The 26,819-nt window shown below is 47.2% G+C and overlaps 2 protein-coding genes across 3 annotated transcripts in view; one reads left to right on the forward strand and one right to left on the reverse strand.

Moving 5' to 3' along the window:
* The window catches only part of SARNP (SAP domain containing ribonucleoprotein), a 48,595-nt gene extending 40,012 nt beyond the window's left edge, over positions 1-8,583 (forward strand). Inside the window, exons 10-11 of the mRNA XM_055394269.2 lie at positions 4,103-4,192; positions 8,286-8,583. Of these exons, the coding sequence (XP_055250244.1) occupies positions 4,103-4,192; positions 8,286-8,327 (132 nt within the window). The 3' untranslated portion in view covers positions 8,328-8,583. The remainder of the gene's footprint in view (positions 1-4,102; positions 4,193-8,285) is intronic.
* On the reverse strand, positions 639-22,762 carry GDF11 (growth differentiation factor 11). 2 transcript variants are annotated; one of them, XM_088837114.1, is made up of 5 exons: positions 22,159-22,762; positions 16,648-17,045; positions 15,737-16,118; positions 14,870-14,994; positions 12,584-14,158 (listed from the first exon to the last, which is right to left on the reverse strand). In XM_088837114.1, the coding sequence occupies exons 1-3, from the start codon at positions 22,595-22,597 to the stop codon at positions 15,738-15,740; spliced, it is 1,218 nt and encodes a 405-aa protein (XP_088693240.1). In that variant the 5' UTR covers positions 22,598-22,762; the 3' UTR covers positions 12,584-14,158; positions 14,870-14,994; position 15,737. The 2 variants fall into 2 exon arrangements, with proteins under 2 accessions (XP_088693239.1, XP_088693240.1); XM_088837113.1 differs by lacking the exon at positions 12,584-14,158 and adding an exon at positions 639-757 and having other exon boundaries at positions 14,870-16,118; positions 22,159-22,760.
* Between the last annotated feature and the right edge of the window lie 4,057 nt (positions 22,763-26,819).

Genomic DNA, 26,819 nt, shown 5'->3' on the forward strand with positions numbered 1-26,819 from the left:
TCCCCTGCATTGGCAGGGGGACTCTTAACCACTGGACCACCTTTTAATAGCTTCTGATGACTTTACTTCTAGTGTGGAAGAAGGACGTTTGCTTCAGAATTCTGCTGATGGTCTCGAACTTTGTTTCAAGGACCAGAAAGAAGCAGTTGAAATAATGCCTAACGTTTATTGAATATCTATATGATAGTTCCTATGTACTAAGCATTGTCACAGATATAAATCGTACCTTGGGGCGATCTGGGATGTCTCAGTCTTTCATATCCATTGTACAAGGATTGTCCAAGGATTTGCCAAATATGAAAGAGAAACAGGAAGAAAAATGAATTTTGAAAAGTTGAAGATGTCTTCTAAAGAGTTCAGTTTGGAAGTATCTTATTCCATGGTGGAAAATGCAGTGATAGTGATTCATGAAAGCATTTGGCTTTATTGAATATATATCATACTTTGTGCCTTTTGCTGCTTATACGGGTTGTCTCCTCTTTCACACAATTCTCTTGTTTTTATCTCCGAGCTTTTGAAAAGAAAAACAAGGCAGTTACTGGGAGATGTGAGTGAGGATCGTGTATGCTAAAGTTATTGATAAGTCTTGAATGAGAGAGAGAATGGGGAAGTGATGTGGATCCATCAGTCCAATGCCTGTGTTTAGTCAGTGAGGATATGTTTGTCTTCTGACTTTGGATGCAAGTTGTGTTTTGAGGAGTTTTCACTTGATAGCAAATAAGGGTGCTTCAGATTCCAGTACTATTCAAGAGCACGCCTGGAAAAGAAAAATAATTTGTTAGTTGTTGGAGGTTTGTGGGAGGGATGAAGAAGGGAAAGATTTGCAAATGCATATGATGACACTGAGCTGCCTGCAGATGCACCCTGTTTATGCACTTGAGCATGGCCTGGGGGAGCATTGGCCTGATGAATGCAGAGAGAGATGCGTTTTGATCGAGGTAATTTCCCTCAGATGGGTCTCACCATCCCACGAATCAAAACCTGTCAGCAAGGAGCTAAAGATGGAGTGAAGTTTATTGTACATTTGTTTCCATGAGACACCGTCACGCTAGAAGGGTCAAATGAGAGAGATCATTAGAACTGTGTTGATTTACTGGGCCTGTTGTGCACTTTCCCTGCAGGGCAAGGAGGAAAGAGGCTTTAGGAAGGGAGCTGAGGGGCACTGGTAGGGAGGGAAGAGCTGGCATGCACAAAATAAATAAAACCCTCACTGGTCTCTGCGGATGAGGGGTGTACAGACTATTCATAGGGGTGGAAGGTGGGGGCATCTGTATTGTTTCCCCCACATCCTCCCCTTAAAGCCCCTGGTAGATTTGGAGCAGATGCTCTGCCTGGATCTCCAGGAGAGGCACCGAAGGATTGAAAAAGGGATCTCATGGGGAAATCCTCTCATAACTAGCCTTAGTGGCTAGAGAAATATATCCACTCAACCTCACCCACCCTTCTTTTTTCTTCCCTCATTCTTTCCTCACCTTTGAGCTCAAAAAGAAACACAGGAAATTTAATTTAGAAGTCAAACTCCCATTTTGGGATATACCAAAGTAGAGAACCAGAGGAAAAAATGTCCCAAACATTCCAAATGGACATAGGCTTTGTGAAGAGAATGGGCCTATGGTTTGTGCTGAGAGAATAGCTAGGTTTCAGCAGTAATATCTCCCTCTGTGATTTGAACTTGCTGAAGTATCCCTGTGAGTTGTGAAGAAAGTTGCTCAGTCATGTCTGACTCTTTGTGACCCCATGGACTATGTATATATAGTCCATGGAATTCTCAAGGCAGGAATACTGGAGTGGGTAGCTGTTCCCTTTTCTGGAGGTTCTTCCCAACCCAGGGATTAAACCCAGGTCTCCCACATTGCAGGTGAATTCTTTACCAGCTGACCCACCAGGGAAGCCTGAAGTATCCCTAGCACTGCACTGATTGGAAAAAAGCCCATGGTGGTGGTTCAACAAGATATGGTCTAGTCCTGCCTATCCCCAAAAAGGCTATGTACACTCCTTTTATTTCCCCTAAAGCTGTTTCCTGCTTGGCCTGGAGGCTTAATACAATGGTTAGCTCATCTACAATGTTCTGTAGAGATTCTCATTTTGAAATGTCCATTTATATCTCTTATTCACTTTTAGTGGTGGTAGACAAAATTAAGAAAAACTTCCTAGTGGCTTTGGTAAAGAAAAATATAGTGAGACCTGTGTTCATTGGAACCCCTAATTCTTTTCATACAGTTCAACATATGGAATAGCCAAATAGCCGAATTTAGAAACAAGTTCCTTTGAGAAAATGTTAAGTATGAGACTACTAATTGGAGTCCTTTCCCTAGATTCCTGGTTATGAATTAAAGGCATATGGTTGGTAGAAAGGGGATGGGATCCTAGCTTTGAGCTAAGGGTCCCAGTGATCCTTCTTCCCTTGGAAATTAAGCACTACTTCCATTCTGCTACTATTCTTCCAAAGAAATGCTTACGTGAGAGGTTTTGGTAAAGTTAAGAAGCAGGTTCTTGAGTAAAATGGCTTGGGTTCCATTTCTGGCTCTGCTGCTTAACTGTTTGTGAGACTTGGGCAAGTTAAATCTCTCCAAACCTCAGATTTCTTACCTATAAAATGACCTACTATGTATGTCATAGTACCTATTATCTTTAAGGTTGTTAAAACAGTTAAATGAGATATTGCATGTAAAGAACTTCATATAGTGTACCTGGCACATAGTAAACACCCACACCCAAATAATAGTGGCTATAATATAATCATGATTATTTTAATTTGTGATTATTAAAGACAAGAATACTTCTTTTTTCCTTTGAACCTGGCCCAATGTTTTACAGTAGTTTAGATCGCGTTAATTATCTGCCCACTGTGGATTTGCTGATGGTTATAATGAAAAAGGCAGACAAATTATGTAGGCAGTATTCTGTTCTACTAATACACTGTGATTCAGTGATGACATGTGTAGGATTCTTCAGTTCTTCAATAGCCACCAACTTTTCTTAGCTTCTTTCTTCCTTGCTAGAAGGCAGGTGCAGCACAAGGGAGAAAATGAACGTTTCTCAAGCTGAAAGAACCAAAGTAAGACTGAGAAAGTACTCCTGACTACTGTGTTCAGAGAACTGGGCTAGTTAGATTGAACACAGAAAGCTGTATAGCTACCTTGCTTTTGACCAGGAGCAGGTTTCTCAGCAGAACAAAGACAACTCCATTGTTGGGGTTGAGAGTAAAGGTATTTAAAAGTTCTTGTGTTTCTGTAGCTCTCTTGGTTGCCTTTCCTTTTGACTCTGGTTTTTGGGATACTCAGAGACACACACTACCTACATACTGCAGGAATATGAACTTTTTTGGGCTTGCTTATTATTATTTTTTTTTAATCCGGCTCTGAAGCACCACACATAAGTTCAAAGTTTGTTTCAACACTTTTAACCTGACCTTCTGTTGGTTACCTTTTGTAAATAAGGTCAAAGAAACTGTTCTGGACCATGATGAGAATGTTATGTGTCTATGGAGTAGAGGGTCTCCTGGGATATCTGAGAAGATAGGATCTTTGTCTAGTTATGTCAAGTTCTAGAATATGCTTTTAGGGGTGAAGAAGTACCCAGGAAGGCCACCTACTTTTAGATGTTTCTAATCTTAGGGCTGGGCTTTTGATTACTGGTGACAGGTTATGAGAAGAAGGTAGAAAAGGAGAAAATAACTGTTAAATTTATATAAAGTGGCAGGGTTTAGGTCCTGATAGGAATATAATACATATGAGATTCTGACATTGAACAGTGCTGGATGTGAATAGTGGCTTTAAAATGCTATAGAAAAATTGTTGTTTTAGTCGCTAAGTCGTGTCTGACTCTCTTGTGACCCCCTGGACTGTAGCCCGCCTGATTCCTCTGTCTATGGGATTTCCTAGGCAAGAATACTGGAGTGGGTTGCCATTTTTAATCATTCTAAGGACATTATGCTATATACTAGCTTGTTCAGTTTCCTGTCTGTTTTTTTCTGTTTGTGTAATCCTTAGTTCTTAACATAAGGTTGGTCAGCATATAATCAATAAATTATAATTTCACTGATATTTATCTTGTGAATGGAGGCTAGCTTGTTTCAACCCCTTTCTTTGTCCCTGAACAGTCAGAGGATGACGAAAAGCTGAAAAAAAGGAAGGAGCGGTTTGGGATTGTCACAAGTTCAGCTGGAACAGGAACCGCAGAGGATACAGAGGTAAAATATACCTGGAATGCTTTACAGGGCCTTTGAATGGAAAATGAAGGCAAACAAACAGAATGGAGAAACTTTTTATTTCCCTGCTATTTCTTAGGTGCCTAAGACAAGATTTTTGGTCCTTTGCTTGATAGTTGTTTTCTGGATAAAGTGACCCTACTGAATTCCATCAGTATACTTTAGTAATTTACTGTTAGAGCCAGTTAACCTAGTAGGAAAGAGCACAAGATTTTGAATCAGGTTAACTTGGTTAAATGACTGTGCCACTTAGTATTACAATATATTACTTATAAGTTATAGTAATTTTTTGAATCTCAGGTTCATCATCTGGAAGGTGGAGATAATAAAACCTGCCTCTAAGCAGTATTTTAATCATGAAATGATTCTGCATAAAATGTTTGACAGTGTTTGTCATATTGTTAATTATTTAGAAAGTAGCAATATCTCTGATTATCTCCAAGCAGATTTCTTTCATCATTTAATGCCACCATATTCAACCCAGACACAAATAGCATTGTGCCTAACTTGCCTCTGAAATAGGATTAGTTCAGTTCAGTTCAGTCGCTCAGTCGTGTCCGACTCTCCGCGACCCCATGAATCACAGCACGCCAGGCCTCCCTGTCCATCACCAACTCCCGGAGTTCACTCAAACTCATGTCCATCGAGTCGGTGATGCCATCCAGCCATCTCACTCTCTGTTGTCCCCTTCTCCTCCCGCCCCCAATCCCTCCCAGCATCAGAGTCTTTTCCAGTGAGTCAACTCGTCGCATGAGGTGTCCAAAGTATTGGAGTTTCAGCTTTAGCATCAGTCCTTCCAGTGAACACCCAGGATTGATCTCCTTTAGAATAGTTGGGCTCAAATGGGACTTTTTCTTTTTAATTTGTTTTTGGCTTCATTGCACCACATGTGGAATCTTAATTCCTTCACCAGGGGTTGAACCCACACCCCCTGCGTTGGAAGCACAATCTGTAACCACTGGACCACTAGGGAAGTCATCAAATGAGACTTCTTGTTATTATCATTTTCTCTACATATGGTTTCTGAAAATGAAAGAACGGCTTTTGCTTATCAGGACGTGTGCATCCATATTCTTTGGAGTAACATTCATTGAGACTGAGCATTGGCAAACTGCTCAGGGCGTTGACAGACAATAATGATTTGCTGGTTTGAGAGTATCTATAATGGAAACCAAGTGTCAGCAAAGGTGTACATGAACAGTTAAAATAATGATAGAAACTTCTTAGCTGGTGAGGAATTTGAAATATTGCTTCTACCATTTAATCCAAATTTATTTCTTTCCATCTATCTCTATGGAGATGACCTCTTTAGATCTGTTACCTTACACACTCAAAATCTTATGGTTCCTATGAATAAATATCAGGGTCAGTTTTGTAATAAACACTGAAAATTTCAGAATCAGATCAGTTTACTTTCTTCATTCAGAAAAAACTAAGAGTTTGCATTCTTTGTGCTGCTGATTCAAAATAAAGCTTTACCTCTTGTAAGTAAATGTCTGCCTGCTTGCTGACTTGCCAGGATGAGCTAGAAGTAAACTTCAGTTCAGTTCAGTTCAGTTGCTCAGTCGTGTCCGACTCTCCGCGACCCCATGAATCACAGCACGCCAGGCCTCCCTGTCCATCACCAACTCCCGGAGTTCACTCAAACTCACGTCCACAGAGTCGGTGATGCCATCCAGCCATCTCATTCTCGGTCGTCCCCTTCTCCTCCCACCCCCAACCTTTCCGAGCATCAGAGTCTTTTCCAGTGAGTCAACTCGTCACATGAGGTGGCCAAAGTATTGCAGTTTCAGCTTTAGCATAAGTCCTTCCAATGAACACCCAGGATTGATCTCCTTTAGAATGGACTGGTTGGATCTCCTTGCAGTACAAGGGACTCTCAAGAGTCTTCTCGACTTGTTTTAATTCTGGTTAAAATTACCCCGTCTTTGGGACTTTCCTTGTGGTCCAGTGGTTAAGAATCTGCCTGCCGGTTCAGGGGACATGGGTTTGATCCATGGTCTGGGAAGATCCCAACGTGCCACAGAGCAACTAAGCTGGTGCACCTCAACAACTGAAGCCCACGTGCCTAGAGCCTATGATCCACTGCAAGAGAATCCTCTGTAGAGAAAAGCCCACGCACTGCAACTGGAGAGTAGCCCTTACTCACTACAACTAGAGAAATACCATTCATGCAGCAAGAGTCAGTGCTGCCTTAAATAAATTAATTTTTAAAAAATTACTCCCTCTTTGCCAAGAAAACTATTTTTAAACCAGGCATACTCACTGAGTTGGTACATTTGACCTCCAAGATAAGGCAGATGAGGATTTCATTGAGTAGAAAAGAATAATGGCTTTTATTGGGAGAGTTAGTGTTTGTAAGGGAGTAGTAACATTTGAGGCTGATGGAGTTTATATGAACCAGATGACTTTAATTTGATTCCAAAGAATTGTATCAGTAATCCAGGTGCAGTGGGCTGGGCTTGTATGCACTCAGCTTTTTTATACAGGATGTTGAATCTTAGTTCCCTGACTAGGGATTGAACCTATGCTCACTGCATTGGAAGAGTGGAACCCTTAACCACTGGACCACCAGGGAAGGCCCACTCAACTTTTCTTTTTTTCCCCATAGAAAGCAGAAAAATAATGTATTCCAAAAGATGGCAGAAATAAGAAATTCATCCTGAAAATACTCTAGTATAATATATTAAATACATTGGTATAATTATGGTGGGACAGATTTTCCCTCTGAACATGTTCTACTGACTGCCCCACTGGAGTCTGTCATACAACAGTTTTTAACCACTGCTGATTCTTATGTTGTGAGCAGACAGGAGCCATCTTCAAATTCACAGATTCCAAGGAGAGAGTAACGTTATTTCTCAGAAGAATAGCACTTTCAATCTTGGAAGAGGGCATAAACATTTTATAGAAGCAGTACAGTTTAGATTAAATAGGCACATCATTCATCAAAGTGTAAAAAAGATGACAGGAAAAAAAATACCGCATTGTAAAATAAGATATTCAAATGTTGTGTGAGCGTTTAAGGCAGCTGATGGCCAAAGTGGGTGTGTTAAGGAAGTTAGCTTGGATATGGAGGTGATTTTACATCTAGAGTTCTCTTCCTGACCTCAGTGACTGAGCATTGGCAAACAGATCTTCTTCCTCGAGGCCAGGGATACTTGAGGTACCAGATGGTTTCATTTTTCAACTGTGGTCTAAAGAGAGGGTTGAGTTGGGCCAGAATTGCAATCAGCCAAAAGAGGTAGCAGCATACTGAACAGATCACCAACATAGTGATGATAACTCCTCAGTTGGGACCTTTAGGGATGAACCAGAGCCCCAGGAAGCCAACAAAGCCCCAGAAGACGCTCATCACGATCAGGTTTTCTTTTTAATCTAAATTAAACCTCCTCTGTGAATGGAATTTTGGAAAAGCCCCTTCTTTGCTGGGGACAGTGGTTAGAGAACTTGTACTATTTCGTGAGTCACTTACAGAAGAAAAATATCTTTCTTTCTCTTCCTCTACCCATTTTGTGCCCTCTCTTCAACACTGCCTCCTTTAAGAGATCCATGTTGGGGCGGCCCCCACCCCGCATTTATTCTGTTATCATTGAAGATTTATATGTCTTTCTGTGGATTTGGAGGCCGAAGAAATAGTTGCTGATTGAGCCTAACTGCCCAGAAGGGCATCCCCTTCACATTCTCCATGATACAGTGTTGGTCAGCCTTTTGTCCTTTGAAATTTCCCATTTCCCCACTTACTGGAAGACTTTCCCCAGCCTGTTGAAGGATCCATTGTTTCCAGGCTAACTTGCTGTACAGCTGAGTGACCCCCTCTCCTTTTGGAATCTTGGCTTTTCTATCACGATTCTCTTCCTCACCCCCTGCCCCCCGCCCAGCCACTTTGCCACCAAACTGCCCGAAGTGGATAACTGGAGAGATTTAGACATTAAATCTCTGGCTGCCAGCTTAAACATGGCCTTCCCTCCTTTTTGGACCTTGTGATAGTCCATGTGAGTTTGGATTAAAGCAGCCAGGAACCTGAGCCACTGTTGTCTTGCAATCTAATTTTTTTCTTCTTGCTTCTTTATAGGCAAAGAAGAGGAAAAGAGCAGAGCGCTTTGGAATTGCCTGATGAAAAGTTTTTGATGCTTTCTGTTTGTTCTCCAGTGGTTTCCACCTCTTTGACTCTTCCTGGTCACATATATACCTAAATGCACAGTTATGTGCCTAGGTCCTGCCTTGCAGTGAGGGAGCATGTACCCCAGGTACATCTGTGAACTCCAGCAGCAGTTTGACTTATTGCAGTTCCAACTTTAAGGTTTTATTGTTGTGTTGTTGTTTTTTAATTATTATTTTGCTTGTTAATAAAAAAAAAATAGAAAAAAGAACAGTGTGTTTTCTCAGGTGCTCCTTTGAGTTCTTAGAGCCAGATTAGACCAGATAAGGAGATATTCACCAAATATTATAGAGAATTAGCAATAATGCCTTTGTCCTTTAGAAAAGAGAATGAGGAAAAAGATTGAGTATGTGCCTTTAAGCCTATTTATTTCCTTCTCTCATACTCACAGGCATCCTTTTACTTCTTTATTCTCCATGAAGAGGCCAAGTTTCACCCTGAATCTTTGCTTCAACAGGTTGAAATGACCCATTAGAATAAAATACAATACTGAAGGTTTTAGGAGGTGCAAAGTATATAAACACTAGGGCTAGAGATTGGTAGTCTATTACAGAATGGAGTGCAGAGTGCCTCTTCTGGAGTACGGAGGGCCCTAATTCAGGAGTGACTTAACTGGTTGCGTTTGAAGCCAACATGTGGAATCCTGTTGGTTATCCAGTTCAGGAAAGCAGTTTGGCCGGGTACCCCTCAGAACTAGAAGAAAGTATGTAGGGATTCAGAGTATGACAGGATGTAAGAGGTGTTAAAAATTATTGCCTAGATTGTTGGAAACATAAACTGTAGACTAGAGCCTTCTATTTTCTGATCAAGCCCTACGCTAGTTTGTCTTCTGTTGCAGAAATATGCTTTTGCAGTTTTGGTGGCAGTTTTTCTTGGATATTACTAAAATCCATTTTCCTTGCCAAGCCTCCAGCTTAGGATTTGGCTGTCCCTAAGCAGGGCTGCTTATTTGCGTTTGAATTTCATGTAGATCTGAGACCTGCTACTTAATCTTTTTGGTCATGTTGGTATAGGGTTTCTCCTCTTAATCTTTAGTACTATACATCTATATAAGGTTGGGCTTTGTTTGGGTTTTGGTAGTAAAACTTAAGAACCTGGCACCTTACCTGAAGACTTTGGTTTCATGACCAGATCTCATGTTGCTGTGGTGTAATTAATTCATTGTTCCCATTTCTACTAACACCTCTGTCTGGTTTTGTAATTAATAGAGGAATAATGTTTGGTCACCTTCCTAACAAGAACCTCTTTCCACAAAGTCTCTTTGGTTCCTGGAGGACAGGGACCTAAGTTTAGATGCTTTAGGAAAAACCATGTCTTGGGGAGCAGATGCAAAGACTGCCCATTTGTTGTGAATTTTGCCCCATTCTAAGACTTTAGAGAAATGCACAAAAGGGAAGGTTGATTAAACTTCTTCCTCCTCTTCTCTCTTGGGCTCTACTGTCTGCTTCCCTGTTCTTTAGGCCCTGATCCTAAAGCTAGCTTTTCCTCTTTTACTCTCTGAAAAACAGAACCAGAGAGAGAATTAGTTTAGTTTTGTATCTTTACAGAGATTATAGATTCAGTAAGGGGTTTCCACCCAAAATAAGAGGTAAAAGAATAGAGCAGATGCTCATAAAGAGGAGTGGAGCACTAAGTCCTTCAGAAGTTTTCTTCACTTTGTCTCTTTATCCTCTGTAATGTTCCAGGAAGTTTTTCAGACTCTGCACCCCCATCCCCTGTCCCCAGGATTCTCTTCCTCGAGCCTAATCATTCTTCTCCATACTTAACTCACTTTCCCCATGTTTTTGACAGAGCTGTGTGTGAAAGTCTGTCAGTCATGTCTGACTCTTCACAACTCCGTAGACTATACAGTCCACGGAATTTTCCAGGCCAGAATACTGAAGTGGGTAGCCGTTCCCTTTTCCAGGGAATCTTCCCAACCCAGGGATAAAACTCAGGTTTCCTGCATTGCAGGTGGATTCTTTACCAGATGAGCTACCAGGGAAGCCCAGAATTGCTCATCAGGCTTGTGTGGGTTTTTTATTAGCCCTTTTCATCCTATTCCAGCAGCTGTTCTTATGTTGGTCAGAAGTCTCTCACCTCCAAGCCTGATCACCAAATCCTCCTCTTCCTGTCTCACTGTAATCATTCCATATATACTTTCTGAGCATGACTAGTTCAGGATTCCTATGTTTTTTACTAATTCAGTCCTAAAATAGTAAGTCCTTTGAGAAGCAGAACAGGCATCCAGCCTTGCAGTTCTTTATCTGGGATCCAAGTACCCTTCTTTCCTATCCTCCGGTCTCTTTAGTGTAGCTAATCCAGGATCCAGATGTAGTTGGCTAACTCCAGGCTTCTTTTCCCTGTTTTGAAGCTGTGACATTCTCTGCATACCTGGAAGCTCTTAATGAGGGAGTCTATAAAAGATGCGGAGAGAGCCAGCTTCCTCTGCTGTAAATCTGCACCTTTTTATGGTTCTCTGGGATCATTCTGTTTTTCTCCACCATCACTATAAACCGCCCTTCCCCCCACCTCAAATCCTGGGAATTTACTTCTGAAGATACAAGGCTAGAAGCTTCTGTGGGGGCGAGGGCTATAAGGAAGGAAGATGCAAGTAACAGCACTTCTTGGTGTTGAGTCCTGTTGCCATGTCTGACATGAGAAACAGATCAGGTGAAAGGAAAGACCTAATATAAATAAGAATATAAGAATTATTCTATAATAAATGTTTTTCCCTGTTCTCTTTCATGAGGACCCCCTGACAGTGTCACTCATCTCTGATTATTGCAACATGTCAACACACTCTTCTTGAATTTCCTTCCAAAGGGACTGAAAAAATACCAAGTTTTGCGATTTTGGACTTCCATTGAGCCTAAAGTACTTCCAGCTTTTTCTTTATTTCTTTTCCTTTCTCAGTTATCCCTGCCTTTAATTTTTCTCTCTCATGTCAACTATTAATGGAATAAAATATTGCATAGCAACTACTTTGGTATAATTCCTTGTTCTGCCACACTAGCTCAACTGTCTCCAAGACCTGGACAGATTACTTAATCATTCTTGACTCGTTTCAATTCTGTGCTAATAGCAACCTTATTGTGAAGATTGCTGTGAGAACTGAAACTGTCATATTTATGTAAGGAGCACAGTTTGCTTATCATATATTGTAGAGTAATCATTCAGTAATTATTAGCTCTTAATTTTATTTGGTGATTTATAATTGAAGTACTTTCTTTTTCCTGAATAAGTTACAGCTAGAGGGTAGGGGGCTGAGTGTACTAGTTTGAGAGAGTGTATGTGTATGCATACCACATACGCAAATGCTTTGGGGGATTTTGAGAGTGAGAATAGGTAGGAGTTGTCCCAGTTGTTCTCTTACACCCAGCTCACTGACAGGAAAGCTGGCTTTGTGGCTGGGGCATTGGCTTCCCGGCTTCTGCCCCACCATACACCAGAAGCTGTAAATGCCCTTGTCTGCTGGTTTTTAGCTTGGGGCCCTGTTGTGGGCAGAGGCAAAGTATAGCGTAGCTACTCATCCATTAGTTTGCAGATGTTTGAGGGTAAACATCATCTTGTAACTTATTGGTGTTCTCTCAGGGTAGGAAACAGTGAACCTTGGGTAGGGTGGGGGATCTGTTTTTACCTGGGGCAAAGTGTAGGGGGTAGGTGTGGATAAAGCAGTTCCTTGTGGGGAGGATACAGTGTGTAGCACTTCAGTCCTCCCTGAGCTTGGCAGTTGGTCTGAGGTGGGGTCAGTCTGCTAACAAAACTGACAGGGTAAGGAAAGCACAGTGGCACATTGAACCCATATTGTCCCCCATTATGGATCAGATTGATGTCACAGGAACTTTCCTACTTGCAGTTATAGGCAAGATTCTTTTGCTACTTTCCCCCACCCCCACCAATTTGTATGCCCTGGGAAGTGTGCTCCAGGGACTTGGGAGACATTTTTATACTAGAATGAAAGTATTTAAGATGCTTAACCATTCTTGGAACACCGGAAGTTCAAAGTTGGGTTGGTTTTGTGGATTTTGTTGAAATTTTGTTGAGGAAACCTAGGGTCAGGGAACTGCAGGAAAATAGGGTAGATATTATCTGAATCATATTTCAAGAGGACTTAGATCTTCTGCTCTGTGGAGGCTGGGAGAGGGTTTTGTAATCTCTGGGACTGTTCAGGATCAAGCCTCCAGTGGAGAGTTGGTCTAGGTTCCCTTTCTTTCCCATCCTCTGCCCAACCTTCCTTGGCTGAAAGCCCCAGCTCTCATCCCCAAAACCCCTATCTTCTTACTCCTTAAGCACAAAGTTTCATTCTCCTTCAGATCCTCTGCTTCCTGGTCCCCAAGGTGTAAACATGGCGCTTGATTAGGGAGAAGAGCTTAACGCTGAATTCTAAACTCTTTGACTGCTTTTATTTTTCTTTTTTCAGGTTCAAGTGCTGGATTGTGTCATGTGACCATCCCAAAACTCAGAGCACCCTATGGCCATCTTTGCCCTCTGTCACATAACTTGAAAACTGCCTGATGGCCTTTTTGCAATGGTTCCCTTCAGGAAGCCTTGATCTCAGTGAAGAGGTCCTTTCCCGGCATTCCAGTGCCCCTGTCAGCCCCATACTCCTCAGACACCCTTAACAAACAAAGGCAATCACACACATGGTGTAACAAATACACAAAGTAAATAATAATTACACTAATTATGATCAGAGGGGCACTGGCCAGGTCCACACACATCATAAGGTGAGACGGGGTACTAGTTCCCACTAGTTTGCTGGGCTATGCCCCCAAGCCTCTTTACCCTTCGCCTCTTTGGGGGTGAGGAAGACCAGGGGAGTGAGACTTCAACTCATAGATTTATGTTCATAAGAGAATGACCTTCCCCCTAAGGTCTTTATTTGGTGGCATTAAAGGGGCATATTCTAAGTGTCCCCAAGTCTACTGCCCCAGCTCTCTAGAATTTGTAAAGGGAAGTCACCTGATGCCTATTGCCCAATCCCCACCCTGTGCCAAGATCAAGAGACATGGACATTTGACCTTGGAGGAGGCATCTTCTGTTCACTTCTCTGTTCCTCTCTTTCCACCAAGGAAATGTGAATGGTGTTGGTGGTCAGGTGCATCTTGTTCTCCAAGATTGGAGCAGAAGGAGTGATGAAGAACAGGGCCAGAGAGGAGAGACTGGGGGTCAGTACTGCTGCTGCGTGGGAGGAGGCAAGTTGAAATGAGCCCTTGCCCATTCCATACCAAAATACCTTATCTCACTTTTTCACTATGGGAATGGGAATAAGATGCCAGAATTCACCACCATCACCTTTCCAAGGGTGGTTACATACCTTTGCCCCTTCCACCAGCTGGGCCAGGCAGGAAAGTCATGCTCTCGGGAAGAACAAGCCTTCCAGGTCAGCTTTCCAGCTCAGGTTTTACTTGTGTTCCGTATTGTTTGCATCAGACCCATGACTGCTGGCTCTACTCAGAGTGCATTTTGCTGAAGGTTCTTTCCCCCTCCACTCCTGACATCCTCTAGGCTCCTGTCTGGTGCCAAGAGGTCTGGAGGTGAGGTATGGATAGGGGTATGGATCAGAAGGTTCTCAGCTCCTTGGTGTCAGGCACTGTCCAGCTGGGAGGCAGAGGGGAACTTGTACTCTGAAGCCTGTAACTCCTCTAAGCCTCACATCTCTTCACCACTACTCTGGTGCCCTGGTTATCTGTCCCACAGCGAGAGGTATTTTATGTCCATAAAGTGCCCGTGGTAAGTGCTCAGAATTCATCTCTTGGCTGTGGCGGGTGCTGCTATTTTCTCATTCCATCGAGGGGAAGAAACTGAGGCACAGTGAGTCCAGAGGAGGATGGGTTAGGATTGTGAAAGGAATGAATAGGTCCAGCTAGTGACCTGGAGTGGCAACCAGTCCCTGCCTGCTTTCCAGCTTTCCAAAGCAGGAAGTCTCCATCCTTCCCAACCTCTGCTCTAACTGGCCTTGTCAGATGCTTTTCCCCACTGTATCATCCCCTCCCTGCTGCCAGGTACTGCTAGATTCCAAAAATAAAAGATAAAAATAATTATAGACACTCTGCTCCCTTGTTCTACCCCCTTCCACCCTGAGCTTTGGGGTTGGGGGACTGAAAGGTCCCCCTTCCAGAATCCCTTCCACCTCGGTCTGCTGGCTCTATTCCCTAGCCCAGAGCAGTGATTTGGATTCAAATGCCCTGTATCCTTCAGCCTCCCTACTCCTTTCTTGACCCCTCCTGACCCTTCACAGACTTGGGGACTCTGGGCTGTCTCTACTCTTCTTTTTATGGACCTGAAGATAGAGGCAGGGAGCAGAGGCATTCCGCAGGCTCTTTGGTCTCTCTCTTGGCTGGGGGGAATTTGGGCGTAAGCAGGCCACACCTCTGCCTAAGGAAGTCAGTACCTTGAGGGTAGACCTGAGGGTTAGTTCTGTGGCTCTCATACAGATCTGGATGTTGAGCCCCTCCCTCCCACCCTCCCCCCACCCCACCCCCCCCCCCAGCTCCTAAACCCTAACTTCTTACCATTTCTGTGACTGCTGGAATTCAGTTCAACCCGTTTGGCTCAGGAAGTTTAAGTAGGGTGATTTGGGGTTGGAAACTTGCATGTCAGCCCTCTTGTCCTCTACTCCCATTCTCAACCCTGGAAGCTTTAAACAAGTGCTTAAGTAGGTGAGTATTGAGGGAGAACAGGGTTTGGGGAATAAGGGACAAATGGGGCACAGTGGGCAGGGGCCCATCTATTTAAGTAAAGCCAAATACCAAAAAATGAAAAGTCATAATAAATAAATAAATAAAATTCTCAGATCCTCACTTTTGCCCCTGCCCTCACTTCCCTTCCCCCAGCCACTGCTGGAGGGAGAAAGAGAAGAAGCTAAGAATGGATTTTGATTTCCTCTCTTACTGAGAATGGTAGTCAGGGGACCTCCCCAGCCATACCAAGCCCCTCACCTTGCCAGTGGAAGAAAGGAGGCTTGGCTTGGGGCTTTCTCTTAGTACTCCACTCCTGTCGCTTTCTCATGGTTATCGCTGCCTAGTTTCTGTCTCTCCTGCATCTCTATCCCTTTGCCTTCTCACTGCTGCTCTTTTTGTTCCTCTGTCTCTATCCCTCTGCTCTACCTCTGTCTCTAAGTCTCTCTGTCTTCTTGCCAAACCTTCTCACCTCAAACATTCCCCACCTGACCATGCCCCTCCTCTCCCCCTTTTCCCCAAACCCCTCACCCCTCAATCCCCCACCTGCCTCCCTCGGTTGTATTGCACACCGTGTGGGCAGGGAACAGTGTGATGTTACATCTGAAGAGGTGGAGGGAGCTCTAGGGCCTGGGGAGCAGGGGGTCAGGGCTGGGGGGTCTAGGGGCAGGGTCTGTTGGGGAGGCATCCGCTGTCCCCCACCTTAGGAACAGCCACAGCGATCCACCACCATGCCAGGGATCTTGCCGTAGATAATCTGCTGCTTGTCATTGAAGTAGAGCATGTTGATTGGGGACATCTTGGTGGGTGTGCAGCAGGGCCCGGCAGAGCCTCTTGGGTTAGCCTGTTGCACCAAGTGGGTGTGCGGATACTTTTGCATAAACATGTACTCGCACTGGCCGGAGCAGTAGTTGGCCTTGTAGCGTTTAGGAGCGATGATCCAGTCCCAGCCAAAAGCCTCAAAGTCCACAGTGAGGGGGTAGCGGCAGCAGCGGGACTCACTTGAGTGTTCATCGCAGTCCAGGCCCAGGTTCCGCCGGGACCGCTTTGTGTTCTCTAGGACTCGGAGCTCCATAAAAGGATGCTGGGGGCGAGGGAGAGGAGAAAGAGATGTAAGAGAGCCTTGAGGAGCTCTTACTCCCTGTTTCTTCTCACCTGCCCCTCAGTAGGGGCAGGAGAACTGAGACCAGTGATTTCTCAGCTTCTCCAGTGCGCCCCTCCCCAGCCTCTGTTTTCTACCCACTTTTCTTGGCAGCTCTCATGTCTCCCTGAACTCACCTTCCCTAATTCTCTCTTTCTTGGCAACCTGACCCTCATTAGCCCCTTGACCCAAGGTCTCAACAACATCCCATCTTTGTTGTCCCGTGAATCTATTAACTCATAGCTTCACCCCAAATACAGTTTTCAACTGTTGGCCTGCCTTGGATCTCTGAAAACTGGTAGCACCCCATTACCACCGTCACCACCACCACCTAACTCTAGAGTCAGCTCTGGGCTTAGAAAAATCATGCTGGTCCCTAACCCCCTTTACATTCCTGGTCTACCATTTCCATACCCCACCTCCTCAGGGCCAGGTTATACATATCTGCCAATATCTCAGGCTCCCTGCTCACCAGCCCCTCAGCTCCCGGCCCCAGGGAGGTGACAGCCAGGTCTGTGCCACTAGGATCGAAGGCGTTGATCTCGATGCCCCAGTTGCTCTGTGGCTGGCGGAACCAGCTGTGTAGTACTTGCTTGAAGTCGATGCTTTGCCAGTGGCCGGAGCGTGAGTGCAGGTCAATTTTGAGTGAGCGGATACGGATGTGACGCCGACCTCCGCCCCCTCCCCCTGCAGTCCCTTCCCCAGTTAGTGGTTTCAGTCGCAAGATCTGCAAGTAGACTGTGGCTGGGCGGGGCACAGGCCGGAGATACACCCACAGCTGGGCCTTCAGTACCTTTGTGAACATCACCTTGGGGCTGAAGTGGAAATGGCAGCAAAGAGGGCTGCCATCTGTCTGCACCGCAGGGTCGGCTGATAAGAGAGAAGGGGGCACAGTATCAGCAAAGTGTGTTTGTGGAGGAGGTCAGCAGCCCTGGGGGCATTGACTACTCAGACTCCTCAGTCTGTGTTTTCCAGTTCTTGACCCTTCTCCCCTGCCTGTCTTCTTCACTGTTGCATCACTGGTACCTAGAACAGCACCCCCGCTCTCCTTGTAAGACAATGGCTCTATCAGGCCTTACTAATCTTCACCCCTTCCTTAAATGTTTGTCTTAATGCATAGGTTCCTCTCTACCAGGTAAGCTGCAGAAGTAGTTATTGGGGAATTCGTCACCTGCAGTCTTCCCTTCCTTCAACTTTCTCCAGCATATAGGGCTCCAACTGTTTCTGAAGCTTTGATGCTCCCCATAAAAGCCAAACTTCATACCACACCTGCTGTCCTCAGGTCACCTTGTCCCATTTCTGCTCCGTTTTGTCTGGTGGCCAGGTGTAGCCTGGCACAGGCCCCCCCCAAAAAACAGATGGCCTCAGGGAATGGATAACCCAGGGTCCAGATAGGGAGCAAGGACTAAATTTATTCCATGAAGTAAACCAGAATTCAAATCTAGGCTTCTTGTATCATTCCCACTAGAAATAACACACCCAGAAGAATGGAACTACTTGAGCACTCCCAATGTATCTGGGCTTCCTGGGTGGTGCTCCACCTGCCAATGCAGGAGACACAAGAGACCAGGGTTTGATTGCTGGGCTGGGAAGATACCCTGGAGAAGGAAGTGGCAACCCACTCCAGTATTCTTGTCTGGGAAATCCATGGACAGAGGAGCCTGGCAAGCCTGTCCATGGGGTTGCAGAGACGTGTGCGTGCACACATGCAGCTGACTGCTCAATCCCTTGACCCTGAGAAAAGTTCCCTCAGGTGCTTCCTCCTCCTCACCAGTAATGCCTCCGCTTTCAAGAAAGGGAAGAACTACCTCTGTGTATTTTTTCTTCTACTTTCCCATAGCATCAGAAATAAAGTTCAACAGATCAGATCAACTGTAATGTCTTTTCTCCTCTGAGCTTCCTTTGGTTTCTCAGTCCAATGCCAATAAGTCTGTAAAAAGTCATTAACAGCCCAGCTTTACATTTTGGCCAATTTCCCCTTGTTTTGGATCATAATCTGACCATTCTTGAGTTTAGAGGGTGATTCTTAATATCTGCTTCTGTTTCCATTTCAGTTCCTCTCAGTTCCCCTTTCTAATCTCAGTTGGGAATGCCCTAAATCATGTTTCTATTGGTTATGAATATCCATTATCACTCTTAATAGCCTGAGGAAGAACTAGGAATGAACTTCCAGAGCCATAAAAGGATGATCAGGAAGTCCAAGCCCATATGGATCATGCCCAGGTCTGCATAATCATGGAGAATTTATCATTTGTTGCTGCATAATCATTCCCCCATTCCCCACCCTAGGAGATAGTAGGAGGATACTTCAAGTGAAATGGGGAGGAAAGTGCTCACTGATCTTCAGATGTTCAGGAACCAAGACACAAAGTTCCTTTGCAGCTTTCTTTCCCTAAGTTCTTCTCCAAGCTTCCAGAGCACTGGTGGTCCAGTTATCCTCCTGCTGGATTTTCAGTGATGGGGCTGGAGTTTCAGTGATGGGGTAGAGTTTGGGGAGTGGAGTTTCAGAGATGAGGAGAGTCCCTGGGGCAGGGTAGCTGCTGGTGAGATGGACAGTGACAAGCAACAATCCAAATAGCATACTATGGCTAATTTCAGTATAGAGATGGTTTTATTTCCTTGCCTGCCTTCACCATTAAAGACTAATCTCCATGAGGGCAAACACTGTGTTGATATTGCTTCTGTATTGCTCACCACTGTAGCTTCATTGCCTCCCACAGTACCAGGCCATGCTCAGTAACTACATGCTGAATGAACTCCCTAAGCTCCCCATCTTAAATTACACAGGCAAGTGCTCGAAAGTTCTTCCTGGCATAAACCCGGTTCTTTGGCTAAAGTTGAAGTGGGTTTAATCACTGCCTGACTCATTAACCAATATGTGACCTTATTCACCAAGCTTCTCATTGTTACAGATAATCCTTGCTTCATAGGAGTGCTGAGCATTAAATAAAGAATGTGAAAATAGTAGTAGTTTCTCAGTTGGTTTATTGTTAGTTTTGTAATCTCTAAACATGTATCCCTACCTAAACATGACCCGAGGCTTAGTGATAGGGGACTAGGTTCCAGGGCCCCATCCTTCTAAGGCTTTGGTTCCTTCAGGCAGAGTCCCCCATCCTCACCCTTGGGAATCATCATACACTTCTCCCCCAGTGGATATGACGACAGTTGGTACCACAAGGGGACAGGATGGAGACATTCGGAGAAAGAAAAGGGAAAGGAGAAGAAATGGGAGAGACTGGAGAGGGTGAGGGAGATAGGAATAGAGGAGAGACTTAGAGATGAAGATAGACATCTAGAAGAGATGGAAGTGAAGGAGAGCAGCAGAGGGGAAGATCATGGTAGGGGGAGAAATATGTTTGGGAGCTGGAGAACACTGGGAGAGGAGTTGAATGGGGGTTAGGAAGCTGAAAGGAGGTAGGCAGCCAAGACTAGTGGGGTAAGGAGAAAGGATAGAAGAATACAGGGGGAGGAACAAAGAAACAGGTAGAGTCACAGAGGGAACCAGGGGCTTGAGAGAGTCCCCAGTGCACACACAGCCCAGCTCCCAAGGGGAGGGGAAGGAGCCACATCTGTGTTGGATTGATCGGGTTGGTGGCAGGCAGCAGGTCAGGTTTAGTAGGCGGCTCTGGTCTGGAGAGAGGTCACTGCACTATTTTCAGCAAAAGCCCAACCCCCTCCCTGCTCACCACCTCCTCCTCTTCCCACACCCCCCACTCACAAACACCAAACACACTTTCCTTACCCTGGCTGGAAAGCCTAGGGGCAGGAGGTTGGACAGAGAGGGCAGGGGCCTCTGGGTGTAGGGAGGAGAGAGAAACTGAGGGGCTGGGCTTGGCTCCCCGAAGGGCAAGGGGGCTGGGTTCCCAGGATGGAGGCTGGGGTGGGAGAGCCTGAGAGGGTGGAGGGAACTAGGGCAGGCAGCGCAGCCTAGGAGAGGTGGGGGCTGGGGTCCAGGGTAGAGGGCTGGGGGAGGGGAGGGAGGGGGAGGGGAGCCGAGGCCATCTCTGCTGACAAACACCTCCCCCGATTAGCAGAGCACAAGTCTCTTATTAAAGCGGGTCCCTGGGGATTAGACTATAAAAGTCTCTTTTTCCTTTTCCCCTCTCTCCCTCCCCGCCCCTCAGCTCCCCCTCCCTCTCTTAAGAGCTCAGCTTGTCTCTTAAAGGGGACGTACAATACCTGGCTGGAGACCCAGTTCCCTAGTTATCCAAGTCCCGGGGTGGCTGGAGGGTAGAAGCTGAGGTGGAACCCCACCTGCTGGTGTCCTTGCCCCTTCTGCCCACCCCCTGAGTCTAACCTGCATTTCCCAAACTGTGTGCAGCATCTGTTCACTTCCTGCATCCCAACGACCAGAGCGATCTCTGGACTCCGGCCTATAGGTTAAGAGATGCTAGGGACTGAATGAGCATCATTCAGGGGAAGTCCACAGCTCCATCTCTCACACTGGAAATCCTCATACACCTGCACCGCAGAGACCAAAGTATCTCTTTGCTCCATATCCTACATCTTCTCTCAGCAAACTCAGAATTCCTCCACCACTGTTTCTAACTTGGTTTCTGACCCCAATCTTTACTCTCAGTCAATCTGACCATCGCTTGTATATAAGCAGAACCTTAAGAACAGAAGGGAGACTGAGGAACTCCAGGCCAGATCCTAGACCTTCCCACCCCCTACCCCAGGATAGTTTCCTAGTCCTTTGAGTGTGTTTTTCTTTACAGTCCTGACCAAGTACTGTGGAGTTAGGGTCACAGAAAAACTGGTGGCAATGTCGGGCACTCATCCTCCCAGAGGCACACCTGGGTTCCTGTGCCTCTCCCTTGGGGGTGGGCTGCTAGGACTCCCCTCAGCCCTCAGCTTTTTATGACCCATTTGCCAATAAAGCAGTCTCCCCCTCTTCTGTTCAGAGCCATAAAACCAGTTGGTGGGGAGGGGGGCGACTTTGCCAAACCACAAGGGAATGAGGGGATCCGGTTCCCTGGAGTTGCTGGGGGTGGGGTGGGTGGGTGGAACACCTCAGTGCGGGGAGGGGGAAAGGGTGTCATTTGACCTTAGGGAGAGCTGGGGGGATGCGGGGGTGGGAGTGGGGGTGGGGGGGCAATGTTGGCCTGGATTTTCCAGGCCATAAAATTTCAAAGCAGCTCAAGTCTATTAACATGTTCATCTTACGTTTGGCCAGGGACTAGGATGCCTGGGTTCCCCCTCCCTCTTACCAATTTTTTTCCCCCCTCAGTCTTTCTCTCGCTCCTCAAGCCTGGTTGCGGCTAGGGGCGGGTGAATATGAGACACAACATGAAGGTCTGAGTTGCCAAATAGGTGCCCTTAGCCCCAGCGCCATGGAGTTGAGTTCTCTGAGCTCTGTTAGTACCAAGAAGGCACGGCTTTCCCGGCCCCTCGGGAGAGCCGGTGTCAGAAGGGCTCCCGGTGGAATGGGTGCCGGCTGGGTGCCTGCTGAGCCCTGGCTGAGATACAGGGCTCGGGATCTCGTTCCTGGGAGGCGGAAAGGAGCCCTAGGTTTTCGGCAGCCCAAGGGGCGCGTTGCAAAGCCCAAGGTGTACGGGGTGGTGAGTCGGTGCCAGGTCCATTGAGAGGCGGAGAGCACGGCAGCCTCTCTGGGACTGCGCGAGTCCCGAAGCCTCCCGAATCTGTTCTCCAGCCTCTCCACCAGGACCCTTCAGGATGAGTTGCTGCCCCTTCCCCTCCGCTGCAGAATCCCCACAACACGGGTGGGAGGCGGTATCTCGCAACCCTTTCCGTTTGCTCCCTCACCTCCGGGAGCGGGGCGGGCACATAATTCCGCAGCCCATCTCCACAGCTCGGAAAACTTGTGGAGCAGCCCCCGCCCCCCAATCCATCAAGTTTTCGCAGAAAAGGCTTTCCGGCCGGAGCAACCGGGAGCGCCCCGCTTCGGAGCCGGACGCGCTCACTTTCTCGGAGCCGGAGCGGGAGCCAGCACCCCACCGCTCCTACCCCGCCGCCCACTTACTCTCCTGGGCCATGCTAATGACAGTCTCGGTGGTGGCGTGGTACTCGTCCTCCTCCAGGAAGTCCTCGGGCTGCAGCGCGTCGCCCTGGAAGTCGTGCAGGTCCAGGATCTGCTGCAGCGGCGGCGCCTTGGGCAGCAGCTGCTTCACCACCTCGCGGCTGATGTTGGGCGCCTCCTTGAGCCGCAGTTTGCTCAAGATCTGCGACTTGATGCTCTCCAGGCGCAGCTCGCGGCTGTGCTGCCGCCACACGCACACGGGGCAGCCGTCCGGCTCGGGCGCCACGGACGGGGCCGGCCGGCTCGAGCGCTCCCCCCCGGCCCCCGCCGCCGCCGCCGCCGCCGCCGCCGCCGCCGCGGGGCCCTCGGCCGCCTCCCCCCGGGGCCGCAGCTCCAGGGCGAGGAGCAGGAAGCCCAGCAGCAGCGGGGCCGCGAGCACCATGCTGGAGGGGAGGGGAGGGAGGACTGGGGGGCGGGGACGCCGGAGTCCCGCGGGGAGGGGGCGGAGGGAGGAGGGAGGGAGGAGGAGGGGGTCCGGGCGGCGCGGGGATTGGGGGCTGCCCGGCCGAGGGGGGGCCGGGGGGCCGGGGGCGGCGGGCGCGCGGGCGGGGCGGGCGGGCGGCCGGGGCGGGCGGCTGGGGGGGCCCGAGCCCGGGCCAGGCCCTTTATAGCCCCGGCCCCCGTGTCGTCAGCGGCCGCGATTGGCTGCGGAGCCAACAAAAGAGGCAGCGCTGTCATCCGAGGCGAGAGAGGGAGCCGGAGAGAGCCGAGGAAAAGAGAGGGAGGGAGCGAGGACTCAGAGAGAGGCAGAGACAGAGATCCGAGGGTGAGGGAGAGGAAGGGAGAGAAAGTCAGAGGCAGAGAGACCAAGGGGATCCTGAGAAATAAAGGGGGGAAGCAGACACCGATCAGGGGCACAGAGATAGAAAGAGCAGGAGGAAGAGATGAGAGAGACAAAGGCAGGGGTAAGAGGGTGGGGGGAGACACTGGGAGGAGAGACTTAGCTAGAGAGACAGAGAAGGAAAGTGACAGGCATAACGAGAGGAGGACTTTGAGTGAGGGGAGTCAGAGACGACCAGGGAGAGAGACCCCAGGCAGGAGAAGGGGTTTGGCTAGACAGGGGGCAGATCCCGACCACAGGAATTCAGGGGGGCACAGACATGGGAGCAGGACCAGAAGCCCGGGAAGGAGAGAGGGAATGAAATCGGGAGGAGGAAGGCGTGGGCAGAGACTGGGAGATACCAAGGGAGCCCCACAGAGGAGGCAGATACAGGATCAGGGTAAAGCAGAGATGGGAAGACAGACAGCCCAGCAATGAGAGTCAGCTTTGGTGGGAGCACTGAGAGTTCAGGGGGCGGAGGTGGAGAATTTGAGCCCAGAGGAGCCCCAGCTGTGAGAGGGACCTCAGGACCAGAAGGGGGCCTGGAGAGAAGCTTCAGGCTGGTCTCCTCAGGAGGATCAAGAGATGGGAGACCTGGACATGGAGGTTAGCAAGGGAAGTCCTGAGACCAGAGGAAGACTTGGTGCCAGGAAGAATGTGAATGTGAAATTGAGGCTTGATTCAGGAATAAAGGAGTCAGTAGGCTGGAAAAGGCAGGGACTGGGGACCACTGGGGGAGGAGTGTCAGGAGGCAGGGCCAGAGACCACTGTGCTCGCAGAGCAATCTGGATCTCTAGATTCCCAGGTGTAGTTTTGGATCTGGTAGGGCTCAGAAGTCTGAGAAGGGGCTTCTAGTTGTAGGGGCGAGGATGAGAGAGAGATCTGGCTTCCGAGGCCTCAGTTGGAGAAAGTGAAGTCCCCAGGGGAGAAAGCCAGTAGGACCAGCCCTAGTCTTCAGGCGTAACCCTGGGTACAGCCAGAGGGCAGAGTAGAAGAGCGCCAAGCTACCACAGTGCTCCTGAAGTGCTTAACTTTTTCTGGTTTTGGATACCTCTTCCCAGACCCTCAGTTTCTCCAGGATGATTTATTGAGTCTAAAGCCCTAGAGGTTGGGTCCTTCTCACTAGGGAGGATGCCCACACCCTTTCTCTCTGCCTTGCTTCTCTCTTAACTAAATGAATTGTTCCTCTGTGTGCTCTGCCACTCGTTGTGTTATGTCTCCAATAATAAACTTTGTACAAAAAAAAAAAAATTAATGAAGCCCTAGAGGCCAATAGACAACCAATAGACTGAAAATATTTGAGGGGTTCAGATCAGCTCTGGTTTCCTGGCACACATAATGTTTATTTAATAAGTGGGTGAACATTATTGGGTTTCTCAGGCAGAACAGAGGGACACTGGCTTCCTCTTTGGACTAGATGGAGCCCTGGGTGTAAGGACAGAGTTGGGCTCTCGGGAACTGGAGTGGAATGAGGCAGCGGGAAACTGCGGGCCCAGGTGTAAAGAAAGGAGGTTGGGTAGGGCTGAGGAGGACCAAGGTAGGGAGCTTTGAAGAGATGATCTGTTCTGTGGAGAACAGGAACTAAGGCTGCAGCAGAGTGGAAAACAAGCAAGCAAAACAGAAACCTTAGACAGCTGGTTCCTTCCCAAGACATGAGCATCTCAACCTTTCATCGACTCTTCCTCTATAAAATAGGATTGCCTTGCCTGCCCTCACTGGTTGTGAGGATTACACAGCAGTCAATCGGTAAGGGCTTTCACAGGCTCCTTCTTCACGGTTCTTTGCTCTACTTTCTGATTTTCCAGAGTGGTGATTACCTTCATCCCATACTTTAGCCTATCCTGTTCTCTAAAATGTTTTTCTGATGTCATTTCCTTAGCAAAATTCAAAACTCCTTGACAGCAGAGGTGGTGTTACCTCTCTTTCTCAGAGGAAGTGGCCCAGTTTTGACTTCCCTACTGAACATGTAGCTTGTGACAGGTCTAGGAGATGCAAAGAAAAACAAGACTTACTCCTGGGTTTCCCTGGTGGTCCAGTGGTTAATAATCCACCTACCAATGCAAGGGACATGAGTTCAATCCCTGGTCCAGGAAGATCCCACGCTCTGCTGAGCAACTAAGCCCTTACGCTATGACTACTGAGTCTCCTGCTCTGGAGCCTGTGCTAGGAAACAAGAGAAGCAACCGCAATGAGAAGCTCAGTTCTTGTACCACAACTAGAGAGTAGCCTCACCCTGCTCTCGGCGACTTGAGACAGCCTGGTACAGTGCAGCAACAAAGACCCAGTGCAGCCAAAAAAAAGAACAACAACAACAAAAAACCAACCAAATAACAACAATAGAAAAACGTAGCCCTCCTTTTCAGGGAGCATATCAGTAGATAGAACACTAGGTAAACAATCTTGGCCAAAACTCCAGACCAGATGCCTCCTTGATATTGCCATTTAGAAACACCTTCAATCATAGATAAAATGTGGTAAACAAAGAACATCTCTCCCCTGAATTGTGCCCCCATTCTGCTATTTCATTTCAGTGAATGACAATCATCTAGATCAGAAACCTGGACGTAGCCTTTGCCCTCTATCTGTTGATCATCTCCACAGTATCTTGGCACAAGTGTTTCCTCTTCTTGGAACAACTCCCCCTCCTACCTCCTTTCCCTCCCTCCCTCCCCTCAATTTACTCTTTCTTCAGGTCTCAGTATAGATGAGATTTTGGGTATGTCTTTTAGGAGTCCATTCCCGACTCCCTCCCGAGTGTATGGTAGATGCTTCTCCTAGCTATATCTGCATCCTGTGTGTTGTGGAGCTTACTCAAATAGCTTCTAGGCTCAAACTGAGGCTGCCTGGGTTTAAGAAGCAGCTCTCCCATTTTTCAGGCTGTGTGAACTTGACTCTCTGCTTCAGATTCCTTATCTGTAAGGTGGAGATGACAATACTGGACCTTTTTTATAAGGTTATGGAGATTCACTGCCTGACACCCAGTTCTAAATGAGATAATTAGTCATTACCATCACCCAACATATCAGTCTCACACTGTGAGATCCAAGAAAGCCAGAAAAATTTTCAAAGTATTCTTTCAGTTCAGTTCACTCGCTCAGTCGTGTCCGACTGACTCTTTGTGACCCCATGAACCGCAGCACACCAGGCCTCCCTGTCCATCACCAACTCCCGGAGTCCACCTAAAGCCATGTCCATCGAGTTGGTGATGCCATCCAACCATCTCCTCCTCTGTCGTCCCCTTCTCCTCCTGCCCTCAATCTTTCCCAGCATCAGGGTCTTTTCAAATGAGTCAGCTCTTCGCATCAGGTGGCCAAAGTATTGCAGTTTCAGCTTCAATATCAGTCCTTCCAATGAACACCCAGGATTGATCTCCTTTAGGATGGACTGGTTGGATCTCCTTGCAGTCCAAGGGACTCTCAAGACTCTTTTCCAACACCACAGTTCAAAAGCATCAATTCTTCTGTGCTCAGCTTTCTTTACCATCCAACTCTCACATCCATACATGACCACTGGAAAAACAATAGCCTTGACTAGATGGACCTTTGTTAGCAAAGTAATGTCTCTGCTTTTTAATATGCTGTCTAGGTTGGTCATAACTTTCCTTCCAAGGAGTAAGCGTCTTTTAATTTCCTGGCTGCAATCAGCATCTGCAGTGATTTTGGAGCCCAGAAAAATTAAATCTGTCACTGTTCCCACTGTTTTCCCATCTATTTCCCATGAAGTGATGGGACTGGATGCCATGATCTTAGTTTTCTGAATGTTGAGCTTTAAGCCTACTTTTTCA

Source organism: Moschus berezovskii, chromosome 6, assembly GCF_049115385.1.
Source record: "Moschus berezovskii isolate FMDL1 chromosome 6, NW_MosBer_1.0, whole genome shotgun sequence".
Lineage (NCBI taxonomy): Eukaryota > Metazoa > Chordata > Mammalia > Artiodactyla > Moschidae > Moschus > Moschus berezovskii.

Excerpts from the sequence above, each read along its gene's own strand:
- GDF11 (XM_088837113.1), bottom strand. The coding sequence starts at position 22,597 with ATGGTGCTCGCGGCCCCGCTGCTGCTGGGCTTCCTGCTCCTCGCCCTG. Across the intron at positions 17,046-22,158 it reads CATTAGCATGGCCCAGGAGA|CCGACCCTGCGGTGCAGACA; the intron begins GTAAGTGGGCGG and ends CTCTCTTATCAG. Across the intron at positions 16,119-16,647 it reads GGCCGGGAGCTGAGGGGCTG|CATCCTTTTATGGAGCTCCG; the intron begins GTGAGCAGGGAG and ends CCTCGCCCCCAG.